Source organism: Chrysoperla carnea, chromosome 3, assembly GCF_905475395.1.
Source record: "Chrysoperla carnea chromosome 3, inChrCarn1.1, whole genome shotgun sequence".
Classification (NCBI taxonomy): Eukaryota; Metazoa; Arthropoda; class Insecta; order Neuroptera; family Chrysopidae; genus Chrysoperla; species Chrysoperla carnea.
The window spans coordinates 13,066,418-13,089,538 of record NC_058339.1 but is presented as its reverse complement, the minus strand read 5'-3'; the positions used below and the strand labels follow the sequence as shown (position 1 = coordinate 13,089,538).

General features: G+C 28.8%; 1 protein-coding gene across 1 annotated transcript in view; it reads right to left on the bottom strand.

The window, feature by feature from the left end:
- Positions 1 to 23,121, bottom strand: part of LOC123295865 (discoidin domain-containing receptor 2-like) — a 470,079-nt gene that overhangs the window by 62,909 nt on the left and 384,049 nt on the right. The window contains exon 8 of the mRNA XM_044877326.1: positions 9,194 to 9,823. Coding sequence (XP_044733261.1) covers positions 9,194 to 9,823 — 630 coding nt within the window. The remainder of the gene's footprint in view (positions 1 to 9,193; positions 9,824 to 23,121) is intronic.

The following is a 23,121-nucleotide window of genomic DNA, read 5'->3' as shown; positions in this document are numbered from 1 at the left end:
CCCAATTTATATTTTACATGCTTAACAAACTGCTTACCAAGCGCCAATCAAATTTCATCATTGCCGTTTGTGTAATTTGCAGATTTATTTGAACTGGGAAGTAACTTGTGTATTCCTTGATGGTAGAATACAAAAAGCTGGTATTAAATTTTGTGATTATGAGCTAAATTTTGTAAAATGACATGCCACAATTTCGTGTTACGTTGTTTGTCCGCGATGGACTTCTAAACTCCTGAGCCGATTTTAAATTTGATTTGCACATCGTGTGCAATTTGATGCAACTTGAAAGGTAGGATAATATTATTTTATTGCAAATTATTTGTCGATTATTTGACAGTCACAATTAACTGTTAGCTCTAAACGATTCTAACAGATGGCGATATATGTTGACTGGATTGAGTAAGTATTCAATAGATGGCGTTATGTTAAAAAAACAAACTTTTCATATAAAATACAATTAAATAGCATAAACACCACGTTGGGTATAACCTAAATTTATTTTGTAATAAACGAAATACAGTGAAATTCAATTGTTCTTACTTTTTCAATTTTTGAAGTTTATATTTCTGTATTGAAGACCCAGCCACAGCAACGCGTGGTCGGGACTGCTAGTGTTAAATAATTTAAAAAAGAACAATAACCTTTTTTCCATTTCACAAAAATGCAAGACGATTCTTTTAAAAACGTAATTGAAAAACAAAATATAAATTTGCCTTACAGAAAAGTTTTATGGTACGTAGTCTTTATGTGTAGATATATTATTTCATACTCCATTATTATTATTATTATTATTATATCAGTAAAATATTATTATTTAAGAGAAAATCTTGTATTAATTCAAGCAAGTAAGTTACCCACCTGGCTGCCTTGTGCCTTGTGTAGAGCTATGTAGAGCTAGCTGTGTGTGTAGACAACGCATATTCAGGTAATTAATTGAATACTTCTTCCATATAAAATAATACATGTATGTTAGTCTCATATGCCCTCTAGCGGCTTAATTTAACAATGTTTCAAACTTTAGTTATAACTTTCTTTATGTATTACGTGGAATGGTAGGTAAGTAAAACGAGATTCAATTCAATGTAACAGTCAGGTGGAGTATCATACCAAAAATTTATAAATGGGTGGGTGATGATAAGGTGGTTTGAAGAGGAAATGGTTTCATTTGAGGGGGTAGTATAAATACGAGGGATGGTTAAATTTTGTTGAATTGTTACTTTAACTAATAGCATATTCAAATGTACACAGTGTTTGTGGAATTTTGAAGCTGAATTATTATATTTTCGGTGTTTCCTATACAGGGTGGATCATTTTAATAAACAGATTGGATCTAGTATGGCTAATAACTCGTTTTGTAGTTAACAAATACATGTAAATTTACAACATTTCAAAAACCCCCGAAAAACATTACGGGTACGGATCCTTAACACTTGAAACATAGCTAAGAAATCTCTCCATTAAATTAACTTTTTTCTTAGAGCCTTCTCCAAACTGAACCGATTTTCAAGATCATCGCCTTTTTTTTCAGTTTTTTCGGGTACGGAATCCTAAACTCGCATTTAAAACATAGCTAAGAATACTCCCCATTATATTACCTTTCAAACGAAACACAAAAATCTAAATCGGTTCACCCGTTTAGACGCTACGATGCCACAGACAGACAGACACACACACACACACACATAATGGTCAAACTAATAAAACCCATTTATTTGGTTCGAGGGTTAAAAATAGCTTAAATCAAAGTTGCAGCGTTTGATAGGGGACCTAAAAGGTATGTATCACGGCCAGGGCAATTTTGGATAAAGGACTTGATTTTTTTTGTATGAAGTTGAACAAAGTTATTTTTTTATTGGTTATCTACCGACGTTCTTATAACCATATTAAAATGTTACACTCTGGATGATAATGGGAAAAAGTTTAGATTATCTTAAATTACATTGAAGCGGTTCTAAATAAAAGGCTGAGATTTGTAAGAGTTAAAAATGGCTAGAATATGGGTCATTTTACGACCATACCGCCCACTGCTCAATAACAATACCCCTCACGCAATGAGGGATAGCTAGCGACGAAGTACGTTTCTTTTTAAATAAAACGAGGATTCGAATGATCGTTTTTCATTTGAAAGGATTTTCAAGGCAAATACAACATTTATGATCTTCGCAACGAATTTTTTTGACGGACTTGTGATGATTTCAAAGACTTAATAATATATTTTTCTCCTATAGAAAGTAAAAAGCTTAATATTCAGTAAAGTGCAAAGCATTATGAATATGATTGAAATATATAAAGAATTATAAATTTATTTCAATTTTTTACAAGCTTGCTGTAGTCCTTAGCCGTATGTTATTCAAATTATATTTTTCTATTCCGCGTATTTTTATTTACTTTTTCAGTATTATTTTTTTTCAATAAGACATACGTACATATATATTTTTTTATTTCCAAATGAATTATTTTTTTTTACCGTATCAGTAATTTTTAACAAGATTTCCTACAATCATTTATTTTATTAGGGAGAAGAATCATTTTCAAAGATCATCATATATATATATATATATATATATATATATATATATATATATATATATATATATATATATATATATATATATATATATATATGTAAGTAATATTTTGTAATATTTGAAATTCTCTGTTTGACATTTCGATCGATAGGTGTGTTTAGAGTTTTAATGATACAAAACAACCGTAAATTATAATCTTATATGTGTAATGTATTCTGTGAATTTTGAATGGCTGTGTGATCTACTTTTTTACAAGGTTGGTATAATATTCAAGGCACAAAGAAAGAAATATATTACCTTTGCAATTTTTATCGTGAGTAAATATAGGGTATTAATTTTTTGAAATAAAAAAGAGTTCGACAATCATGTAACATCAAAGAAACGCAGTAAAAATGCACTCCAAAGTTTTTCATGCACAATGGAAATTTCTCAAAGACTAAGTACTTTCGTACCATTAATATTGAACCAACCATTTTTTTGCAGTTTCTCTAAAAGAGAGCAGAACAAAAAAAAAACCTATATGAAATTTACAAAATTGAAAACACCCCGCGAAATTTTTCGGATACGGAGCCCTTAACTCGAACTTGAAACACTCTCCATTAAATTACCATTTTCCTTAGAACCTCCGCCAAACTGAAACGATTTTGAGGATCATTGCCAAAAGAGGACTGTATACGTTTTTTCCCAGACAGAAAGATGATACAAAGCACCTGCGGATTTTTGCAATTAGGAGAAGAGTGGAAATCTGAACCCCTTTCCATCTTCTCAACCCCTTTAAATTGAGATGGAGCTTTAAAATTTGTATGTTCATTCAGAGAGTCTCAAGGAATTTTCTTTTGGAGATTGTTTACTTTCCAGCACTTTTATATCCTTTTTTGAATTGAAATATCATATTTTCGGAAATTGAACTAGATGTTTGAAAATTCGTATGTAGGTTAAATTAATGTTCTGCAAGTGCTTTTAAGGGAATTAAATTTTTTAGTAGCTCCAACTCCTTTTGTGTAGATCAGCCCAACTAGCATGAGTTGGAGTATATAAAATTCATATGTGAATGGAGTTATTGTTAAAAAAGTGCCAGTTCTACTTCCAAGCTCCCTTTCTTATCTCTGTATGCATATATTCAGAAAAGACAAAAATCCCAAATGAATAACAATAAATAAATGAGGAGCTTAGTAGCTTTACTACCCGCCGTCTGGAATTTAGTTTTTTTTAATTAGTTTCACTCTGAATAATAATAGAAAAAGTCTTATTTTAGTGTCTATCGACAAACAAATACAATTTATAAGCAATTATGAATCATGAACTATAAAATAAATTTATTTAAAAAAAAAAATGTTGGACGAAACAGTTTCGAATGAGTTGAGAATAAGAATAGGAATGATAATCATAATAATAATAATAATGCTAAGTTTTAAGAAAATGCCAGAGGTTGTAGCCATATTAAAATAGTGTATATGTAAAGCTCGCAACTAGAATATATAAGAATAATAATTTTATTCTTCGAAACTATACGAAACTATATATTTAGGTACAATAACGTTAAGGCACCCACATACACAACACAACACAATCATGCAACGAGCAAATTTTATGCATTTCCTGATATAAAATTATTGTAGTCACCTCAAAAAGATATTTAGGAAACCATAGTAGGCTTATATTCAAAAGCTTTGAATATCCAAAAATTGTTCAACTAGAGAATTGGTGTAGCGTTTAAGAAGTAAGGAATCATGGAACTTGGCAAGAGACAATCATGCTTAAAGAGAAAAACTTGGAAACATCATAAATTACCTGGAAAGTCAGACAACCAAGACAGTTAGGGTCATTAATAATATCTAAAAACAAAGTGATTAGTTGAAAGAAAATACTTCATGTTGCAGACCAGACAATTTCAGATGGGCTCCCATACATGGTAATCTCGAGGGGATTGCTAAGGCAGATGATTCGACAAATCGATGTGTGGAGAAAGATAGCATGGAGTCGGTAGAGTTACCACTTTCATACTACTCTTTTGTACTTATTGTATTATGAAGTTTTAGAGACTTAATACTTTACAGACTCACAAATTAGGAATTCTATCAAGTTTAAAACGCGTTGTAAACAAGTGAAAACAAACAGTTGGTCAATTTTGATTACGAAATCGTTTATCGTCAGAAATTTAAATTTAAACTTCTATTCTATTTTTAACGATTCACAAGATGGGTAATAAGGACCCTAGACCCAATTGATCTATATTGCCCCTTTTACGAATTCAACTTCACTTTTTAAGTCCTGAGCTTAAAAACAGACAGAGAGACAGACTGCAACCACAAATGGACTCATTGGGTGATTTTATGAACGCCTATACCAATATTTTGTTCATAACATACATATTTTTAAGCGTTACAAACTTGGAACTAAACTTAGTATACTTTGATATATTTCCTACATACATGGTATAAAAAGTTGTAAAACATTCACGAAAATATGTCTTTTTTTTGGTATAATGAAACATGAATGCTAACATAATAAATAATTGGTAGCAGATTGGATGTAGAATTGGACTTTATAATATTAACTCAATCAGAAAATAATTGGCATGACCCTGAAAGGTCATATATACAAAAAGCATGTTCCTTATTCTTTATGTATGTCGTTTATTCGCCATCTTTCATTCATTCTTTAGGCAAAGATAAATTAAAAAACTTTCAACATGTTATTATAAAAAGAATTTAAATATTAGTTTAGTGGTGGTGTTTTTTAGTTGTGTACTATGTATGCTCTAGCACTAAGTATGGAGCTCTATATACATTGTACTATGGTGGAGCTATATATAGTACTCTAGTAGTAACCATAGGCGGCTTTTTACATTAAAAAAGTTTTAGTAACAAACAATAAACTTTTGTTCTATGAACGGAAAACAACAAAAAAAAAAAAAAAAAAAAAATATGTAAGAAATTAAATAAAAAATGTATTATTAAAATGATTTTTTTATGAAAAATTTTTTAAAAGTTGAAACAAATGACAATAAAAGTTGTTGCATGAAGAGAGGTATGATGAATATTCTGAAATGAATAAAGTAGGTGTACTGTTTAAAACTAAGTCAAAACTGTTAAAAGTAAGTAGGGTAAAGTTGTAGTACAATTGTTATCCCTAAGCATAGAAAGAAAATACCATTCAATTAATTAAGAAGGATTTTCAAAGTTTTGAAAATTTGAATGACATTTTTTTGTTTGTTAGAAAAAGAGTTTTAAGGAAATTTTTGAGTTTCTTAATTTCTCATGACAAAATAAGTACATGATGTAAATGCGATTGTTAAATTTGTGCTAATTGATTTGGAATTGAAAAAGATGACAAAAACCTAATGATTTTTCCGAAAACGAAGAAAAATTATTATTATTTTTAATATGAGCTATATTTCTTGAAAATAGTTAGAAAAAAATGACTTTTTCGGTTCTGGAACGATGCGGGACTTTCTGCGCACAATTTTTATGTATACATTGTTTTCTTAGCAAAACGCTTTCTTGAATATCTCTCCTTCTATTGATCGGATTGAGACGAATAAAAAAAAACTATTTGTTGAAAATTTCTAAAACAACCTTGCCTGCTATCGAATCCTGAACATAGCAAAATAACCTCAAAATCTCAAGAAAACCCCTGTAACCTCATATTTCCACTTTCTGTGATAAATTTTCGAAAAATATTATGATCATAAAAAAAGGTGGTAAAGTTTAGCCCAATACACAACTTCAATTTTGAGAAAAACATATTTTTCTGAAAAATTTCAACAGTTCGTTCAGTTCAGTTGACACAAAAACTTGTAAAATGGTATTTATTGAAAAAATTAGTATGGGTAGATAGTATTCTAATAGCTTGGTACAAAGTATAAAAAAATTTTGTTAGTTTGTTTTGTGTTTCGATTTAAACGTATGCTTCCCTTTTCCAACGATAAATAAGCCAAATTGATTAATTTTAAAGAATTTTTTCGAGACAATAATAAACTAAAAATTGAATCTAAGTGAATTATAACCACCCATTACTCTACTAAACTAATTATTCAACTAAAAAACAAGAAAGTTAAGGTACAAATGACAAAAGAAGATGTGAAACATAGTGGAAAGAAGAAAAAAAAGGTAAACAGACTTTGATTTTTATTTGTATAATCGTTAACTGTCTTCTTAATTATATTCCACGTATATACACTTTGTTAGTTAAATTACTTTTAACCCCTGCGTGAATAACGAGTAAAACAGAAGTAATAGTATTTATAGCTCTAGCTAGCTGGAAGCACACAACTACTGCTTTCCAATTTCAGGTACAATAATATATTTTACTGTCTCTTTATTTATTGTAAATGTTTTGTTAGTAACGTAATGAGTAACGTAATGAGTAACGTAATGAGTAGAAGAAAAACGTACTCTTACCTACACGACAGAATGAAAATGGTAAATAAACAAAAGACATTTAAAACAAAGTAAAATCTATTTTCATAGAAGTAAAAAGAGACAAGTCCAAACATTAAACAAGCTTTGGTGGATACAGCTGTTGGAGGCCAGATGAGTTACTGATTCAGAATATTACGGTTCACTGTAAAGAACTACTAGTTCTTAATTTTTTGGGTTCTAGAAAATTTTTAAGCAGTCAAATACTAATTTTTTTATATTCAGTATTGAGATTTTTGACTCAAGAATATTTATTGGGTGACATATCGCAATATTTGGATCGATTTTAGTCATCAAATGCGCCTGAAAAGTTTTGTACTTTTTGGGTCAAAATAACCTTAAATACTGAGTTTTATCGAAATTGGAGTAGATACAAAAATTTTTCGATTTCAAAATGGGGAAACAAAATTTTTGTCTTGAAATTTGATGAAGCTCGATGGATGGATAATTTTGATCCAAAATGTATAAAAATCAGGTTAATTTAATGATTGGATGCGGAGTTTCTGAGATATCCCAATATTGGGAGCGGTTTTAGTCCGTATCTCAAAAGCTATTCGACCAGTCAACAAATGCACCCGATTTTTGTACTTTTTGGATTAAAATTTTTTAAATTTTTTAAAGGGGCTTTTGAAAAAATCGAGAAAAACGGAAAAAAAGAATTTTGTTTTGGAATTTTATGAAACTCGGCGGAAAATTCAAATGTTTTGGAAAAGAAAACATATACTTATAACTTAATATTTGAAATTTACCAATCTTCATTATTTGGGTATATAATCTGATGTCATTATGCTAAGTATCTTAAGTTTTACGATATAATTGTTACGAGGCAAAAAAGAGACATTGTAGGCAAAAATAGCCATTTGGTGGTGACCCTCCTCCCCTTACACGTACGGGTTCTCGATAGTTCAAAGTGATATATATATATTAAATTTTAAGTTATTAAAATTGAAAAATATCTTATATATGAGAATTTTAAATATCATTTTTCGAGATGAAAACAATTACTTTCTAAACAGAAAGCTAGTAAAAACAGAAAGCTAGTAAAAACGTAGTTATCGATGTACAGTTTGTCCACGTACATATTGTCTTATTTATTTTATGGAGGTACAACTAAATTTTTCACATTTTTCAGAGGGTAAATTGTTTTTCACATTAAAACAAGTAAAAAAAATTAGATTCTTTTTTTTGTTGTTTTCTGTAAATCAATTCAAATTTAATCAAATTTCTTTTACGTTTACTTATTTTTACATGTTATACTTTGACTAAATTGATTTTCAATGTAAATTAATGGTTTTTGTACTTAAATGGTGTAGTGGATGTTTTAAATTATTATCTTACTATGACGACTAATTTCGATTAAAGTCGTCTAGAATTTTTTTTGTTTTTCTTATAATAGACGTTAAATACTGATTTTTCAATTGTATTTTCAATGTTAGAGAAATGGAAACTGATAATGAAAGTTTTTTTTGTTATGTGAATGTGAAATTGAATTTGAATAAATAGTTTTCTTTGGTTTAAAAAAAAAACTCCTTATTTGCCGAAAAAACTGAATATATGGAAATGTATAAACATGAATACATTAAAAAACAATCAACTGAGTTAATTTTTGAAATACTTGCTCTTCTATATATTTGGTCTTCAAAAATTATCTTTAGAACTCTCTAGAATTTTTTTTTGTTTTTCGAGAATCTTTCAATACACCACTAGTTGATGCTACCTTAAAATTTTTAACTCCCTATCTTTTATACTGTTTGTTTCCAACCCAAAAAGAATGTTTATTTTATTAGGAACATTTTTACATTTAAATTTTTGTTCTATCTCTAACGATTTACAAAATAGGTGGAACTACGGATCTTAATCTCAATTGACTTATGTTGGTCATTTACGAAATGAAACTCACTTTTATCGAAAATGTACTAAATAGGTGATTTCATGAGCACCTATACCAAAATTTTGTTCGTAACATCAATATTTTTAAGCGTTACAAATTTGGGACAAAACTTAGTATACTTTGATATATATTTCATGTATACAGCGTATAAAAATCATCTCTCAAAATATGAATCTCAGAAAAATTGAAAATGTAATTTGTTTGCCGCTATATCATATTATTTATGCAATTTCGTCTCATATTTTAACAATTTCTTAAGTTAATTTAATTAATTTTTTATATATTTAATTTGAAAATTGAAAATGAGTCATATTTTAAATAAAACGAAGTATTTTGTGCAAATTTTATCTTACCTGTATATTCTCCACTTTTACTTGACGATAAAGCATCTTTTGTAAGTAAACATCCATATTCTTGATTTCCTGATGGCAATAGCTTGTATGGTTCATGATATACCGAAGAATTTTCCGAATCAGATTCTTCTCCAACTGCTACATGCCCATAAATATTTGTTTTTGTACCACCGTTTGCTGTAATTGTACCATTATTACCATTTCGACTTTTCACTGATAACCGTGATCGTGATAAACCATTATTGATGATTGGTGTTGATGACATATTCATTTTTAAATCTTTCATATTTATGGTTACACCAGGTTTAGTGCTACTCGATACAAGTGCTGTATGCTTATGTAATAATGCCACTTTCTTACGACCACGACGTATCATTAAGAACACAGTACATGCCAATAATAATACAACCATTGCCAAAGCACCAGTAATTAATCCAATATATGCTTGTGTATTACTTGTTGGACTTGTTGCTGGCGTCACTTCCTCTTTACGTGCTATATGATGTGTTGTTTGACCATTATGTCCATTTGTGCCAAACTCAACAGTTGGTACTATTTCTGGCATTTGTTCATTATTATTAAAATAATATTTTTCTAACATTTCATCGGTTAAGTTGCTTAATACAGGTGCTGTAACAAAAGAGAAACAAAATTAGAATTTTCATTTAGTGGATTAAAGAATATAAAGTAGAGTAGATGAAAATTAGTTGATCAGGTTACTAGGTCCGTAACTAGGGCGTGTTTTGTACGTAAAACAAAAAGTTAGTAAATAATCATGTAAAAGGCGCTCATTAATGTACAATATTATAAATATCATAATTTGGTGATTAAATTAAATTTTTTGAATTCTGAATACGTCATAAAGTAAAAAAATTCGATTTATTTGATAACACAGGCAAATTGGATCCGATCTTATTGGAATTTTTTTTGAAACCAACTAATTGTGGGTCATTCTTTTCAGCTGGGATGCCAATTTTTCGCTAACTATCACTTATATGCTTAATTCCGAGACCAGGACCACAAATTCTTAAAACCTATTAGAGTTAGGTTAATTATAATCACAAATTTGAATGGTATGACCCCAATTTAGTAGGATTACATACTTGGTTTATCAAAATTGGATAAAGTTTGGATGTGATAGAGCAAAATAAAACTTTTTGGATTTTGATGACGTCATAATGTTAAAAAATTCGATTTTTTTGATAACACAGGCAAATTGGATCCGATCTTATTGGAATTTTTTTTTGAAACCCACTAATTTTGGGTCATTCACTTTCAGATGCGATTTCAGTTTTTCGCTTTCTATCACTTATGTGCCTAATTCCGGGACGAGGACTCCATATTCTTGAAACCTATTTAAGCTAGGTTATTTTTGACCACAAATTTGAAAAGTATGACCCAAATTTTGAGAGTTATAGTCATAATTTAAATAAACGCAAGATTTATTGTAATTTGTATAGGATAACAGCGCTACGGTTGATTTAGGCGTTCCTCCACCTACTTTACTCTTTGCTATATAAAAACTAAGGATTATTATTTTCATGTGATTAATTATTCTCACCTTGCCACCTATGCCACGGTATCCTAATAGGCCATATTATTACATCAGGTAATGAATAAAATAATTAAAAGCTCAAGGATAACAAGGATAATGAATATTTTCACATAATGAATAACAAGTTCGAGTTTAATAATAAAAATATTTTTTCAAGGTAAATAGAAGAGAATTTTTATGATATTGTTTTCTCTCTTTTATTCTTTAATTAAATGATTTATGCAGTTTATTATAATAAAATACACTAAAATCTCATTAAAGAAAAATCTTGTAATAAAAAAAAAAACAAGAAAAAAATCTTGATAGTATAATAAAAGATAAAAAAAAAAAAAACAGTTTTGCCTACAACAACGATACACCCACCAGGTTTTTTTTTGCATATTTTTTAAATTCAATCAACACACTCATTACTTACTTAAAATATGGGTAGATGGGTGTTGGAAAAAACCTATCTGATTCAAGAGTCGATTCATTTGATTACCAACATTTTTGTGGTGCAAGTTTTATTTAAATTTTAAGTAGCAATAATTTATTTTCTCACAATAATATTCGTTTTCTGTCAATAATATAATAAGAATATAAAAAGTGGGATAATTTGACCAAATCCAATTAAATCATTTTATACTTTTTTTTAAAAATCCCTTCCATTATTAACTGAAACCTACTGAAGTCTACTGATTATCATTGGCTCGTGGTTATCGAACGATAGTCAGTGAATGAACAAATTTATCTATTTTTGTCATACTCGTATCTCCCAAATTTGGATCTGAGGCCTAAAGAGTTTTTTTGTTGCTCTTGATGAGCTTATTTTGGTAAGATGGATTTCTGCAGTCAAAAACAGAACACCCTGTATATAAAATTTTATGCTAGGCTCATTAAAAAAGCATATTACACTTTTTAATTCCCATTTTAAATGCCATATTTGCTACAGTATTCTCAGTATTCTCAGATAAAATGTTTTAATCCCTGAATCAAATTGATTCATTCCAACACTGGTCTGAAATGAATGTGATAACAACATTCAAACTGATTTTTTTTCTTTATCTTTATTATTCATATTTTTTAAGATCGTAGTACATATAAATTGAGTTTATGAGAGACTATAGAAGAAAAAACTAAGTAGAAGAATGCATCTTAGTTTTGTACTCATCATTTGATTGAATGAAAGGCAGCTAGCTCATAGTATAGTAGTGATGGAACGAATGGTTGTATTTTGTACATTCGCAAATGCGAATGGCAAAGTTTATAGTCAATATTCACAAAAACGAATGTTAACTATCAAATGAAGTTAATATCATATATTATATATAATTCATTAGCGAAAAAGAGTCCATCGTATAAGTCCACTAAAAATAAACTGTAAAAGTCCATTAAAAACAAACAATGAAAAAAAAATTTAAATAATGACAACCTCATCCCGAAGTTGGCCGTTTCATAATGGAATAAAGTAAAAATACTTTTAAACAATTTCCTAATGATTGGAACAAGTACATTTAAATATTTTTATTTACAATAGAATGGGATTGAATTTAAAATATGAATTCATTGATACATGATCACTGAAGTTAAATAAACAAAGTCATTACTTCAATGAAAGAGATTGATTTTAGTTTAAAGTCATGCATTCTATTGATGAAAAATAAAATTGTACTTGGTTCGAATATATTATCGTGTAAGTTAAAAGAATATATGGCCTATAATTCACATATGCAGAGTACAAAAATATGCGAATACGAACATTCGTCACACCACTAGTGTATAGTATAGTAGACACAAACACTACATCATCTTATAACAAGAGATTATTTTCATTTCATTAAAATGCAACACAACGATGAGATGCTACGATCCATCCATCCATCTATCCATCCATTCCTCAGCTCAATCCAACATTACTGTATGGCTTCAGATAAACAAGTGCCTGAGTATAGGAACTCCATGTACAATAACTGACTTTAAATACTTTGTGAATGTTTTAGACTAGTATATGCAAGTGAAGTAATATTATCAGATTATTGTGGGTGAATACCCACGATGGGTAAATTCGTTAGTACGAATTATGTCTAGAACCGGGATACATTTTGGCTTTCTACATTCTGGTATGAACATAAGTTCGAGGGATTGTTATCAAGATAATGATTAATAACTTTGTCCTCTACGAAAAATTTTACAACTGGGGACATATCTTTCAGATGGGATGATAATTTTAACTTGGCCACAACCTTCAAATTGATTGGCTATTTTGTCCAACATTCAAACGAACGGAATGAGGACTGAGAAAGAATTAATCTTCTTCTTTGAATATGGCGCTAGATTTCAAATTCCAAGTGGACGAAATAATGAAAGCGTCTTATCATGCTTGTTTGTAATAATAATCTGTTAATTAAAATTAATGTGGCAGTTGTTCATTTTTTAAGCGGTTGTTGCATGCATAGGAAGAAATTGGCTAGGATTGTGAATATTTTTTATCAGGAGCTTCATAAACTCTAAACAAATGTTGGGATAGTTTTTGCTTCAAAAATACAAAAAGCTGCCCAAGATTATACAGTCTCCCAATTCCTGGCCTGATTGTTATAAAATGGATATTGTAACTCCTTTAATATCTTTCCTCATCTCAATAAATTCGTTTCGTATTTCTAAGCACCATATACTCATATTAAGATTCAGAAGTATTAATCAGCTATCTCTTATTATCGACGCAGGCCGGAGTAAGAATTTAATAGTATCTCACAGTTATAAAACACAAAAATTAAGTGTAACTTTTTCGGTTTTTTTCAGACTGTATAAGTGAATTCTTATGATCTTGATATTTTTGACCATGAAAGATCAAGCGCCTTTGATTTTATTTGGCCTTATTAACTACTACGAATATCAGAACTTTAATCAGAATTTTAATCTTGGCTGTAATGAGTTCGCTAAATTATATTTTTGACATCTATTTACGAAATCAACCTTGATACTTTCGATTACCGATATAGAAAACTAATGAAGTTCACGTCTCAAATATAGCCTTTTGATCAATGGTTAACCAATTTTTTTCAGAAAATGGATTCCAGATATTTTTTCTCTTGAAATAACTTGCTCCGAGATAGAACCGTAAAAATGAAAACTTTTTCCATATTCGAATAAATTTTATTTTCCACGACAGTAATATATTATCCAGTCATTAAAATGATTATCGAGTTTCTTTGCTAGCAATATTATATAATACTGGAATGAAGCAAGTAAATTGCCTGTCTCTGTAGTATATGCAAAGCAATGAATTGTAGTGAGTAGTTGTAGTTGGTTGAGAAAAATCTTCTGATAGCTCTACTGGATGCTGCAACTATTCTTTTTTAAAAGTATAATATTATGGTATATTGTTTGCAATTAAGCGTTTTTTTGCTTCTTCTGCGCATATTATTATTATTCAAAATATTATATTTCTTATACACTTATTTTTATACCATGTATATATGAAATATACATAGTATATTAAGTTTAGTCTGAAGTTTGTAACGCTTAAAAATAATGATGCTAGGAAAAAAATTTTGTCATAGGTGTTCATAATATCACCTAATTAGTCCATTTCCGGTTGTCCGTCCGTCCGTCCGTCCGTCCGCCTGTGGACACGATAACTCAAACACGAAAAAAGATATCGAGCTGAAATTTTTACAGCGTACTCAGGACGTAAAAAGTGAGGTCAAGTTCATAAATGAGTAAATGAGCATCATAGGTCAATTGGGTCTTGGGTCCGTCGGACCCATCTTGTAAACCGTTAGAGATAGAACAAAAGTTTAAATGTAAAAAACGTTCCTTATCAAAAATTTAACAACTTCTGTTTGAAACATTTTTTCGTAAACATCACTGTTTACCCGTGAGGGCGCAAATTAGACGGAAATTTTATAATATGTACTGTACTTGATTATCAGTTATGTATGTGTCACATGTTTGTATGTGTAATGTGATAAAGAAATCAACACTGACTATGCATGGTATTTCAACAATTAACTCAGTCAATTGTTTGTTTTCACTTGTTTTTATTTCTTATAAGTTGATTATTTTAAAATATTAGATTAAAAAAATTTATTTTTCTTTTCTACATTTTTATTAGAGAGGAGGTAGAGAGATATTACTTACTGCTTCTGCATAATAAGAAAATCAGAGGAGAGAATGTTTATGAAAAATAAAAATTGAAACTAGGTGGAATAAATAACAAAGCTGATGCAAATAAGGTTTTTCTTTGTATACGAGTGTTTTGTATAATCTGCAAACATTGTCTCAGTTAATACATAGATGTATCAGTAGTGTTTACCTTAAATTTAGTACCTGAGGTGAAAAAGTTACGGTCGATTTACTAAAGTTTTTGGACATCATCCATGATAATGCTCAATCTTTGTAACAAACCTTCGTTTCCGCTCCTTTAAGAGAGATAGATTTGTAACAGCTTGTAACGAAAATATTCATTGTCTTGAACAAGGAACTCCCGAACAAAAGAGGTAGATGTCATTAGTTTGACCGCTGTGTGTGCCTGTCTATCTATGTTCTTATCTGTGGCATCGTAGCCACCGTAGATTTTAAAATTTTTGGTTTGAGAAAATCGTTTTGAGTGAGTTACAAGGAAAAAACCGCATTTGTCGGTTTTCTTCTTTTAATTTTGTAAGTTTAACATGTTTAACAATATTATTGCTAGAAAAATCGAAAAAATTTTATACAATATTTCAATATGTCAAATTTTATATAATTGTTTCAGCTCTTAGAAGAACAAGAGCAAGTTTTTGAAATTTCGAGCAAAATCGCTGATTTTTAGCAATTTGCGAGGTCGCCCCTGGATCAATCTTTTTATGGCTTATTAAAAACTTCTTTTTTTTTTAAACCCAATCCATCGATGTCCGAAGCAAAAAACTGACTTAGGCCTTTTTTACCATTCATTTTAGACCATTTTTACCATCATAATTACCTACTTAAGGCAATTTTTTCTCCGAATTATGCAAAAATTGACGAAAGTTTTTGCTAATTTGATTACACTAATACGGGAAATCTAAAAAAAATAGTGTAGAATTTGCAAGGGCGTTGTGGGAAGGTAGCGATGCATAAAGAAAAAATTGTCTGTGACGTATTTGAGGTATGTATAATCCATTTCGGATATTTTTTCATACCACAAATTCTCTTTTAATTATGAGCCAAACATGTACTTAAACTATATACAATTTTAATTATATTTATGTGTTCAAATATTTGATAAAAAATGAACTTTTAAAGAAAAAGAAGGTAAGTATGTATACAATAATTAACAAGTACAAATAAGTTAAATTATTCATTATACTTAACAGTAATTAGATAATAAATCTTAACCAACATTTTAGAATACGTATAATTATTTTATTGTTTTGTTCATGAAATTTTAATGTGAAACAAAAGAGTAATTTGATAGTTTAGATGAAACTTAACAAAATAAGGAAAAAACATTCGTAATATACCACTACTACGTACGGATAATATAAGATACTGTGAATATTCTTCAAGAATATTCATTCTCTTATAAATTGCAGTTATATTCAACGCTACGCTGCAGTAATATACATTTTTGTTAAAAGGATACAGCTACAAAATAGTAAATTATCTACAAGGAAAGTCAAGTATAAAGTCAAAAGTTGTAATATATATATGAGTTAAATGAGCCTAAATGGCCGAACGGTCTAATGCGTTTGCCTTGGACTGTCTGTCCATTTAGACTTAGGTTGCGGGTTCGAATCCAGGCAGCGGTAGTGTGAACAATTTATAATTAATGGGAGTGCAGAATTGATCACATTGTCGTCGCTTGGATAAGAACGAAGTAACCGACTCCACCTACATAAAAATGTAATTGTAAGTATGTTTGTAATTAAATAAATAAAGATTAACAAATAATGATGTGGGTGGCCTCTGTTATAGGGGTATATGTCAGAGAAACGGATGTTAAACCCCATTATTATTATTATATGAGTTAACTGAGTGAGGTGTTCGAGATTAGGGCCCGATCCAGAGAGCGGAGCGCTAAAAGTGTGGACGACAACTCCTTACAATATGATAAACTGCAAATTCGACATTCGGGACTCAATAAAACCAGGGCTATTTCGAAAAATGGGATTCTATGGAAAAATTCTTTATAATTTATAAATAAAATAAAACACCATTGGAATCTATGTATTTAAGCAAAACTGTACATATAATATATATACAGGATGTTTTTTTTAAGTTAGCATATTTTACAAAACAAGACTATTGATCGCCTGTAAGTCAGAAAAAGGCCATCAAATTTTTGTTGGCTTTGAGAACTATTAAGTAGGATGTTGAACAGAACATTTTCGGCGAGGTTTAAAGGTGATTGTTTCCCTACAGTATTGAAAAAAAGTTTTAAGTTTATTGTACGGAACATACATATAAACCAAATACATGCTTTGTAGTCAAGTAATGTATTATTTTTAGGTCTACAATACCACGCAACTACAAAAATATATAATATATTGTGTGCAAGTGCTGCTTATAAATTTGATATTATAGATATCGCTCTTCAATCATCAATACTCTAACTATAGTCGTCTCTATTTATCAAATGATGAATTTTCGACGAACTCACAATTAAATTACAATTTTGTTTTTATATCATCGACAACCTTATATTTTTATGGTATTATTATAAACTACAAGATTGCCTAAATATTTTAGATAGTTTTTTATCACACTCTCTAGATTCTTTGATATAGAACAATCCAATTGAAAAGGATAATCTATATGATTCATCATTTTTTCAGCCAACTTTGAACGATAAAATAATAATAAAATGCCCGATGACCTAGGAATTTTTTATGATTTTTGTAAACTTTGTTAATCAAAAAATGTATTTATATAGTTTTATTAAAATCCCTAGTATTATTAAATCCTTGCATATCTCCCAACATTTTTGGATTAGATGTACATCATATGAAGCTTGAACTGTAATATGTTGCTTGTATAATGTATAACACCACACAGGACGTAAAAGTAAAACGATGTATAAATACCTACACATAATTTCATAAATAATTTAAAATGTGAAAAATATATTGTCTAGACATTGTCTGAAAACTTTCACCTTTAAAATACGTATTATTTCAGTGTTTTCAACCAACCAACCAACCAACCATATGGAGGAATATAATATAGTGAAAAACCATTTTATAAATAAATTTATTAATGCACTACACACATAACAATAATAAAATCTCATCATGTATACACTGTCAACCATTTGAAAATAAAATTTCTAATATATTTAATATTTACACAGTTGTTAAGCTTTGAATATAATTTGATTTAAATGTTTTATCTATTTATTATTGTAATGATTTACATATTTAACTGGAAATCTTTTCTATGTAAAGGTTGCGATACAAGTTGACATATTTTGAAGCTGAATTATTTGAGGTTACAAGTCTACTTCAAATTTTATAATTTTCATGTTTGAATTCTAAACAATCTGTGAACTTTCGAGTAAAATGAGGGATCTTATTCATTCATCAAAATTTGTTTCTTAGAGCTTGAACTAAAGGAGGTTGTGAAAGTCTATTGATGTTAGGTATACTAGCCGAATTCCACAGTTCGGTACCTGTGGCTAAAAACAGACTAGATAAAAATACTTTTGTAATTTACTTTCTTGTTACTGTGTAAAGGCAATTGTTCTACAAATATGATATACAAATTACATACTGAACAAAATTAAATCTTAAAAACCAAATCGGTGTGATACATTTTTTACCGTGAGTCTATTTTTCGTCAGCACGATACGCTTTAAAATGAAGAATGGATCTTGAAATTTGTCAAAGGAAAGAGGTTCTCGATTTTAATATTATATGAACATTTATAGTTAAAAAACTACTCCGCAACCTTTCGTAAAAGTCTTTACCGTCTGATGGTTGACTGTTTGATAACTGATTTCCTTTCCTATCAGTATATTATCGATTACCAAATGAACCTACCATCTCCAGGGGTCAGACAAAAATTTAAATGATAGCTTCTTTTTTGGGGTTAAAACTATTACTGACAAAAAGCTGCTCGGAGGACTTAAAATTGAATTGTTTGTCTAACCAGTATTCTTAATATCATTACAGTTTTATCGCCTATGTAATAAATATATGACTGATAAAAAATTGAATTAATTTATGAAATTTTATTTAGTGAATATTTTGATACAAATATATCTTACAGGAAAGAAAAATCAATTTTTTAGCGTGTTCTCAAAAATGATTTACAACAGCGTAATAAATTCTTATTCATTAAAACTCCTCTCACTAAATTATTAAACACACCCCCTTCACGATACATGAAATTTTTACCACTTGTCAAATCAGTTCTAAAATGATTTATTGTATTGAAGTGGTGAAATCCATATACACACGATTATCGGCAATGAACAAATTTTTCGCTATCGTAATCGGAAAAACTGAACGTTTCTTTTATTAATTTAGTTGATTCGCATATAGTTCCGCAAATATATTAATGAAAGAAATCGATAATTATTGATTTTTGAACTAAAATTATGGACAATAATTCCAGTTTAAAATTTAGAATTTTCAGGACTTAAACATAAATGTAAAAAATAATTTATAAAACAAATTCCACAACTTAATAAAATGTCGCAAAACAATAATAAATTACTACGAAGTATTTTTCACTTGGGTAAATTTTGGAAATTAAACTAAGAACTAAAAAAGCTCCATGACGTCGAATTTTTTAATATTTCTCAATAAAAATATTTCTTCGTATTCATTTTTATCGACGTCATTATCAGCTTTATGGGATAAATAAATTAAGAAAAATTTTCAAATTTAATTTATAAGTGACGAAATAATATGATTCTGAAGAAAAATTTTGTTTATCAAGGTTAATAATATTATTTGTATGACAGTTGATATTCAGTTTTATTATTTAAATATTGAAATACCACCTAATGATAGCAACCTTGAACAAAACTTTTATTTAAAGCATTTAAATTTAAATCATTTCAATTCATAATCAAATGGAAAAAAATGCTATTCATAAAAAAATTATGTGTCTACGAAACTTTAAGAAATATAATTATTTACTCAGTGGTTATAAACATAACTAAAAAAATGAAGTCTAAAAAGAAAAATGGGAAATAGGTAGGAAAAGATAAATAAATTTTCTTCATAGACAAGATAGAGACAAATCCATCAGTTTTTCTAAAAATTGTATTGGCCTAAAATTGTATTTTCTAAAAATTGTATCTGTTTTTTTGAACTTTGAAATTAATTATAGTATGAATAATTAAAGTTTTATAATTTGAAAATCAAAATTTATAATTATATAAAATCAAATAGCGTATAGCAGTTGGTATACAAATTATAATAGCTGGTATAAAAAACTATTATAAATAATAAAAAGGCAATAACAGATGTTTTCATGTATGGTACCTAATTCACGTTGCTTCCGAGGTAACGAATCCATAAGTTTTAATCCTATCAAAAATCGCAACTAAACAAGAATGAATTTCTGTTCAAAATGGTAAAAAGTTTTAACTATGATCTGTACGTTTATTAATAGTTTTGATTTGGTAGGCTTTTGACTAGTTTATTTATTTCTAAATACTATTTTAGAAACATTCTCTAAAGTCTCTTTTGAAGTTTCGAAGCATACACATACTTTAATCACGAAACAATTTTTGTTAAAGAATACGTAGGTATTTTAGAGAAGCTAAGGTTTTCGGAAGCCATTCGTTTATGTTAGTGTATACCGCCACTCGATTTTATTATCAAATAAATTGGCATGAAAAACAAGATAAAGTTTGGATGGTAATTGTCATACTTTAATAGATTATTTTTATCAGAGTACACAGATGTGAAGCAAATTAAAATCGTCATAAAAAGCCCAGTTATTTTAAAGTTTTTGTTAAAAAAAATCCACTATACTTATAATAATCATTCATTTAAATTTGACAAGTATGATGCGGGTTTAAAGTAGGGGACTATTCCTAATGCATACTTAATTCCAGATAATTATATTATTTTTATTTGACAATTATGAAAAGTATTTTAGTTAGGAAAAAAAAGCACAACATGTTTAATTTCAAACAGATTATGTAAACAAAACCGTAAAAAAAGGACATCCTTTTTAATCCTTGTACCATATTTCATAAGGTGTTTTGCCTAATTAAACAGCTACCTTCAGAAAAAAACAAACAAAAATATTTTTAATACTCACTCTTGAAAACAAAAAATTACGTAAAGAAAAAACAAAAACGATCCGCCTGTAAGACCAACGACAAAAACAACACAAGAACAAAAAAATAAATTTAAAAAAAGAAAATACATGCATTTTCATTAAGTTTTCTTGTTTATAAATACATTTTTTAAGTAGCTTGTTTCTCTCTTTGGTTGTTATGTGGAAACGATTATAACGTACAAGCTATGGAAGATAGGACCTTTGGAAGTTCCGATAAGAGCTTTTTGATTGAATAAATAATTATATTCACGGTAGTAAAATTTATTTCTATAACTGCTCATGTCAACCGTTATAACTGCTTATATCAACCGTGGCTTATATCAAAAGTTCTGTTTTTTATTACCAAATTTTCTGAATCCACTAAAAGACAGACAAAAATATTCATAGTCTTAGCGTGGTTTGACTGTTTATCAATAATCTTTGCTTTTTCGTTATTTTGTCTTTGCTTAAACATAAAATTGTGGCAGGAAATGTGTCAGTATCGAAAGGGTTAAAAAAGAGAGTTCATTTGTAAAAAAACTTTCGACGCTAAAAAATGATTTTGATAATGCCTTTACCTTAACATATAAGTACGATAGAAAAAATAAACTATGTCATTTTTATTTTTTTGTGGGTTCATATGTGAAAATGAAAAGAAGTTAAGAAGACTGCAATTAGTTAAGAAGGGAAAAATAGTTTTATGTACTTTATAATCATAGTAACATAGTAACAGCAGTTAAATTACTAATAGTAAGGAATTATACTAGTAGTAATCAAGAAGATATCGAGTTTCCCACTCAAATATGCTACGATTTGACGGCAAATTGAATCGGTTCGATCGGTTCGGCCAAAACAATCCAGGAAATCCTTAATTCCCTTAAGCTCAAAAAAAATATAAAAGCCATTACCTTCTATAAAATTTATTATTTCGATTTTCGAGTCAAATTAAAAACCTGTATATCCAAAAATTTTTAAAAAATATCAAGTAATAAAAGAAAAAACAAACATGTGCAACGGTTTTGCGCGTTGTAGATAGGACTAAAAACTACTTGCGCTCTTAACAATATGAACCAAAAACACCATTGTATATTATACAGAAGAGTTAGATGTAGTACCAAGGGTACAATGTGCCTTTAATTATTTTCAAATTTTTCAGCTGTATCGTCTATCAGATAGATACTAAAAGGCAAAAAACAAAGAAAATGATTTTCCATGTCCAATGGTTTTCAGGAAAGTGGAAATAACATTTTTTAGTGTTTCAAAGTACAAAATTTTATTGCTTTTACGATAGAGTGATCAAACTGGATTTATAATTTTTATTTTAAAATACAAGCAAAACAGTATGAACAGCGTAGTAAAGATTGTCATTGGCTCGAAAAAGAAGTTGTTTTTACCCCGGATCAATAAAACTACCGATTCAAGCTGTTACTAAGTGTTCAGAAAAGAATAACTGTTTGAAAATTGTACGATATTAAGTATCTTCAATTCACTGTATAGAGTGAACTTTATAGTTTTCACGATGAATAGAGAATTTTCAGGTACAATCGTTGTGGGTGATTTCAGGTACCTTAAGATGACCTATGATAAATGTTTATCGATAAACACACACATTTTTATCGAGAGTTATTTCATATTTACACAATTGAAAAAATATCATACTATTTATTGAGTGACATTGTCATATAGTACGGAATGGGTTGAAAAAACATAATTTTAATTCCTGGTACTACACCTTCCCCTGCAAATAGATATAGAAAAATAAAAATTTATGTATTGTGAGTTGGTATTATTGTATTTCCTTGCTATTCTGTGTCTCCATAATAATATGGTATTCACTTTAATCCATTGTTTTATAAAGCTTAAAGCAGATTAACCACTGCACTGTGTGTATATCCGCTGAGTATAAAAAACAAAAGAAATATTTATAATATAAGCTTGGTTTTCTGTTTTTCGCGTCTATTTTATATTTTCTATATGTGTGTATGTATGTTCATATTTGTTGCTGCTAATAATTGCGACCTAGATAATTATTGTACACCATGTAATTATCATCTTGAAGGTGGAATCAACTTCTTAGGTATTATTACAAGAAAAATTATCAACTATAGCAATTATTTAAATGTGTAATATACGGTAAAATTAATGAAATCAATAC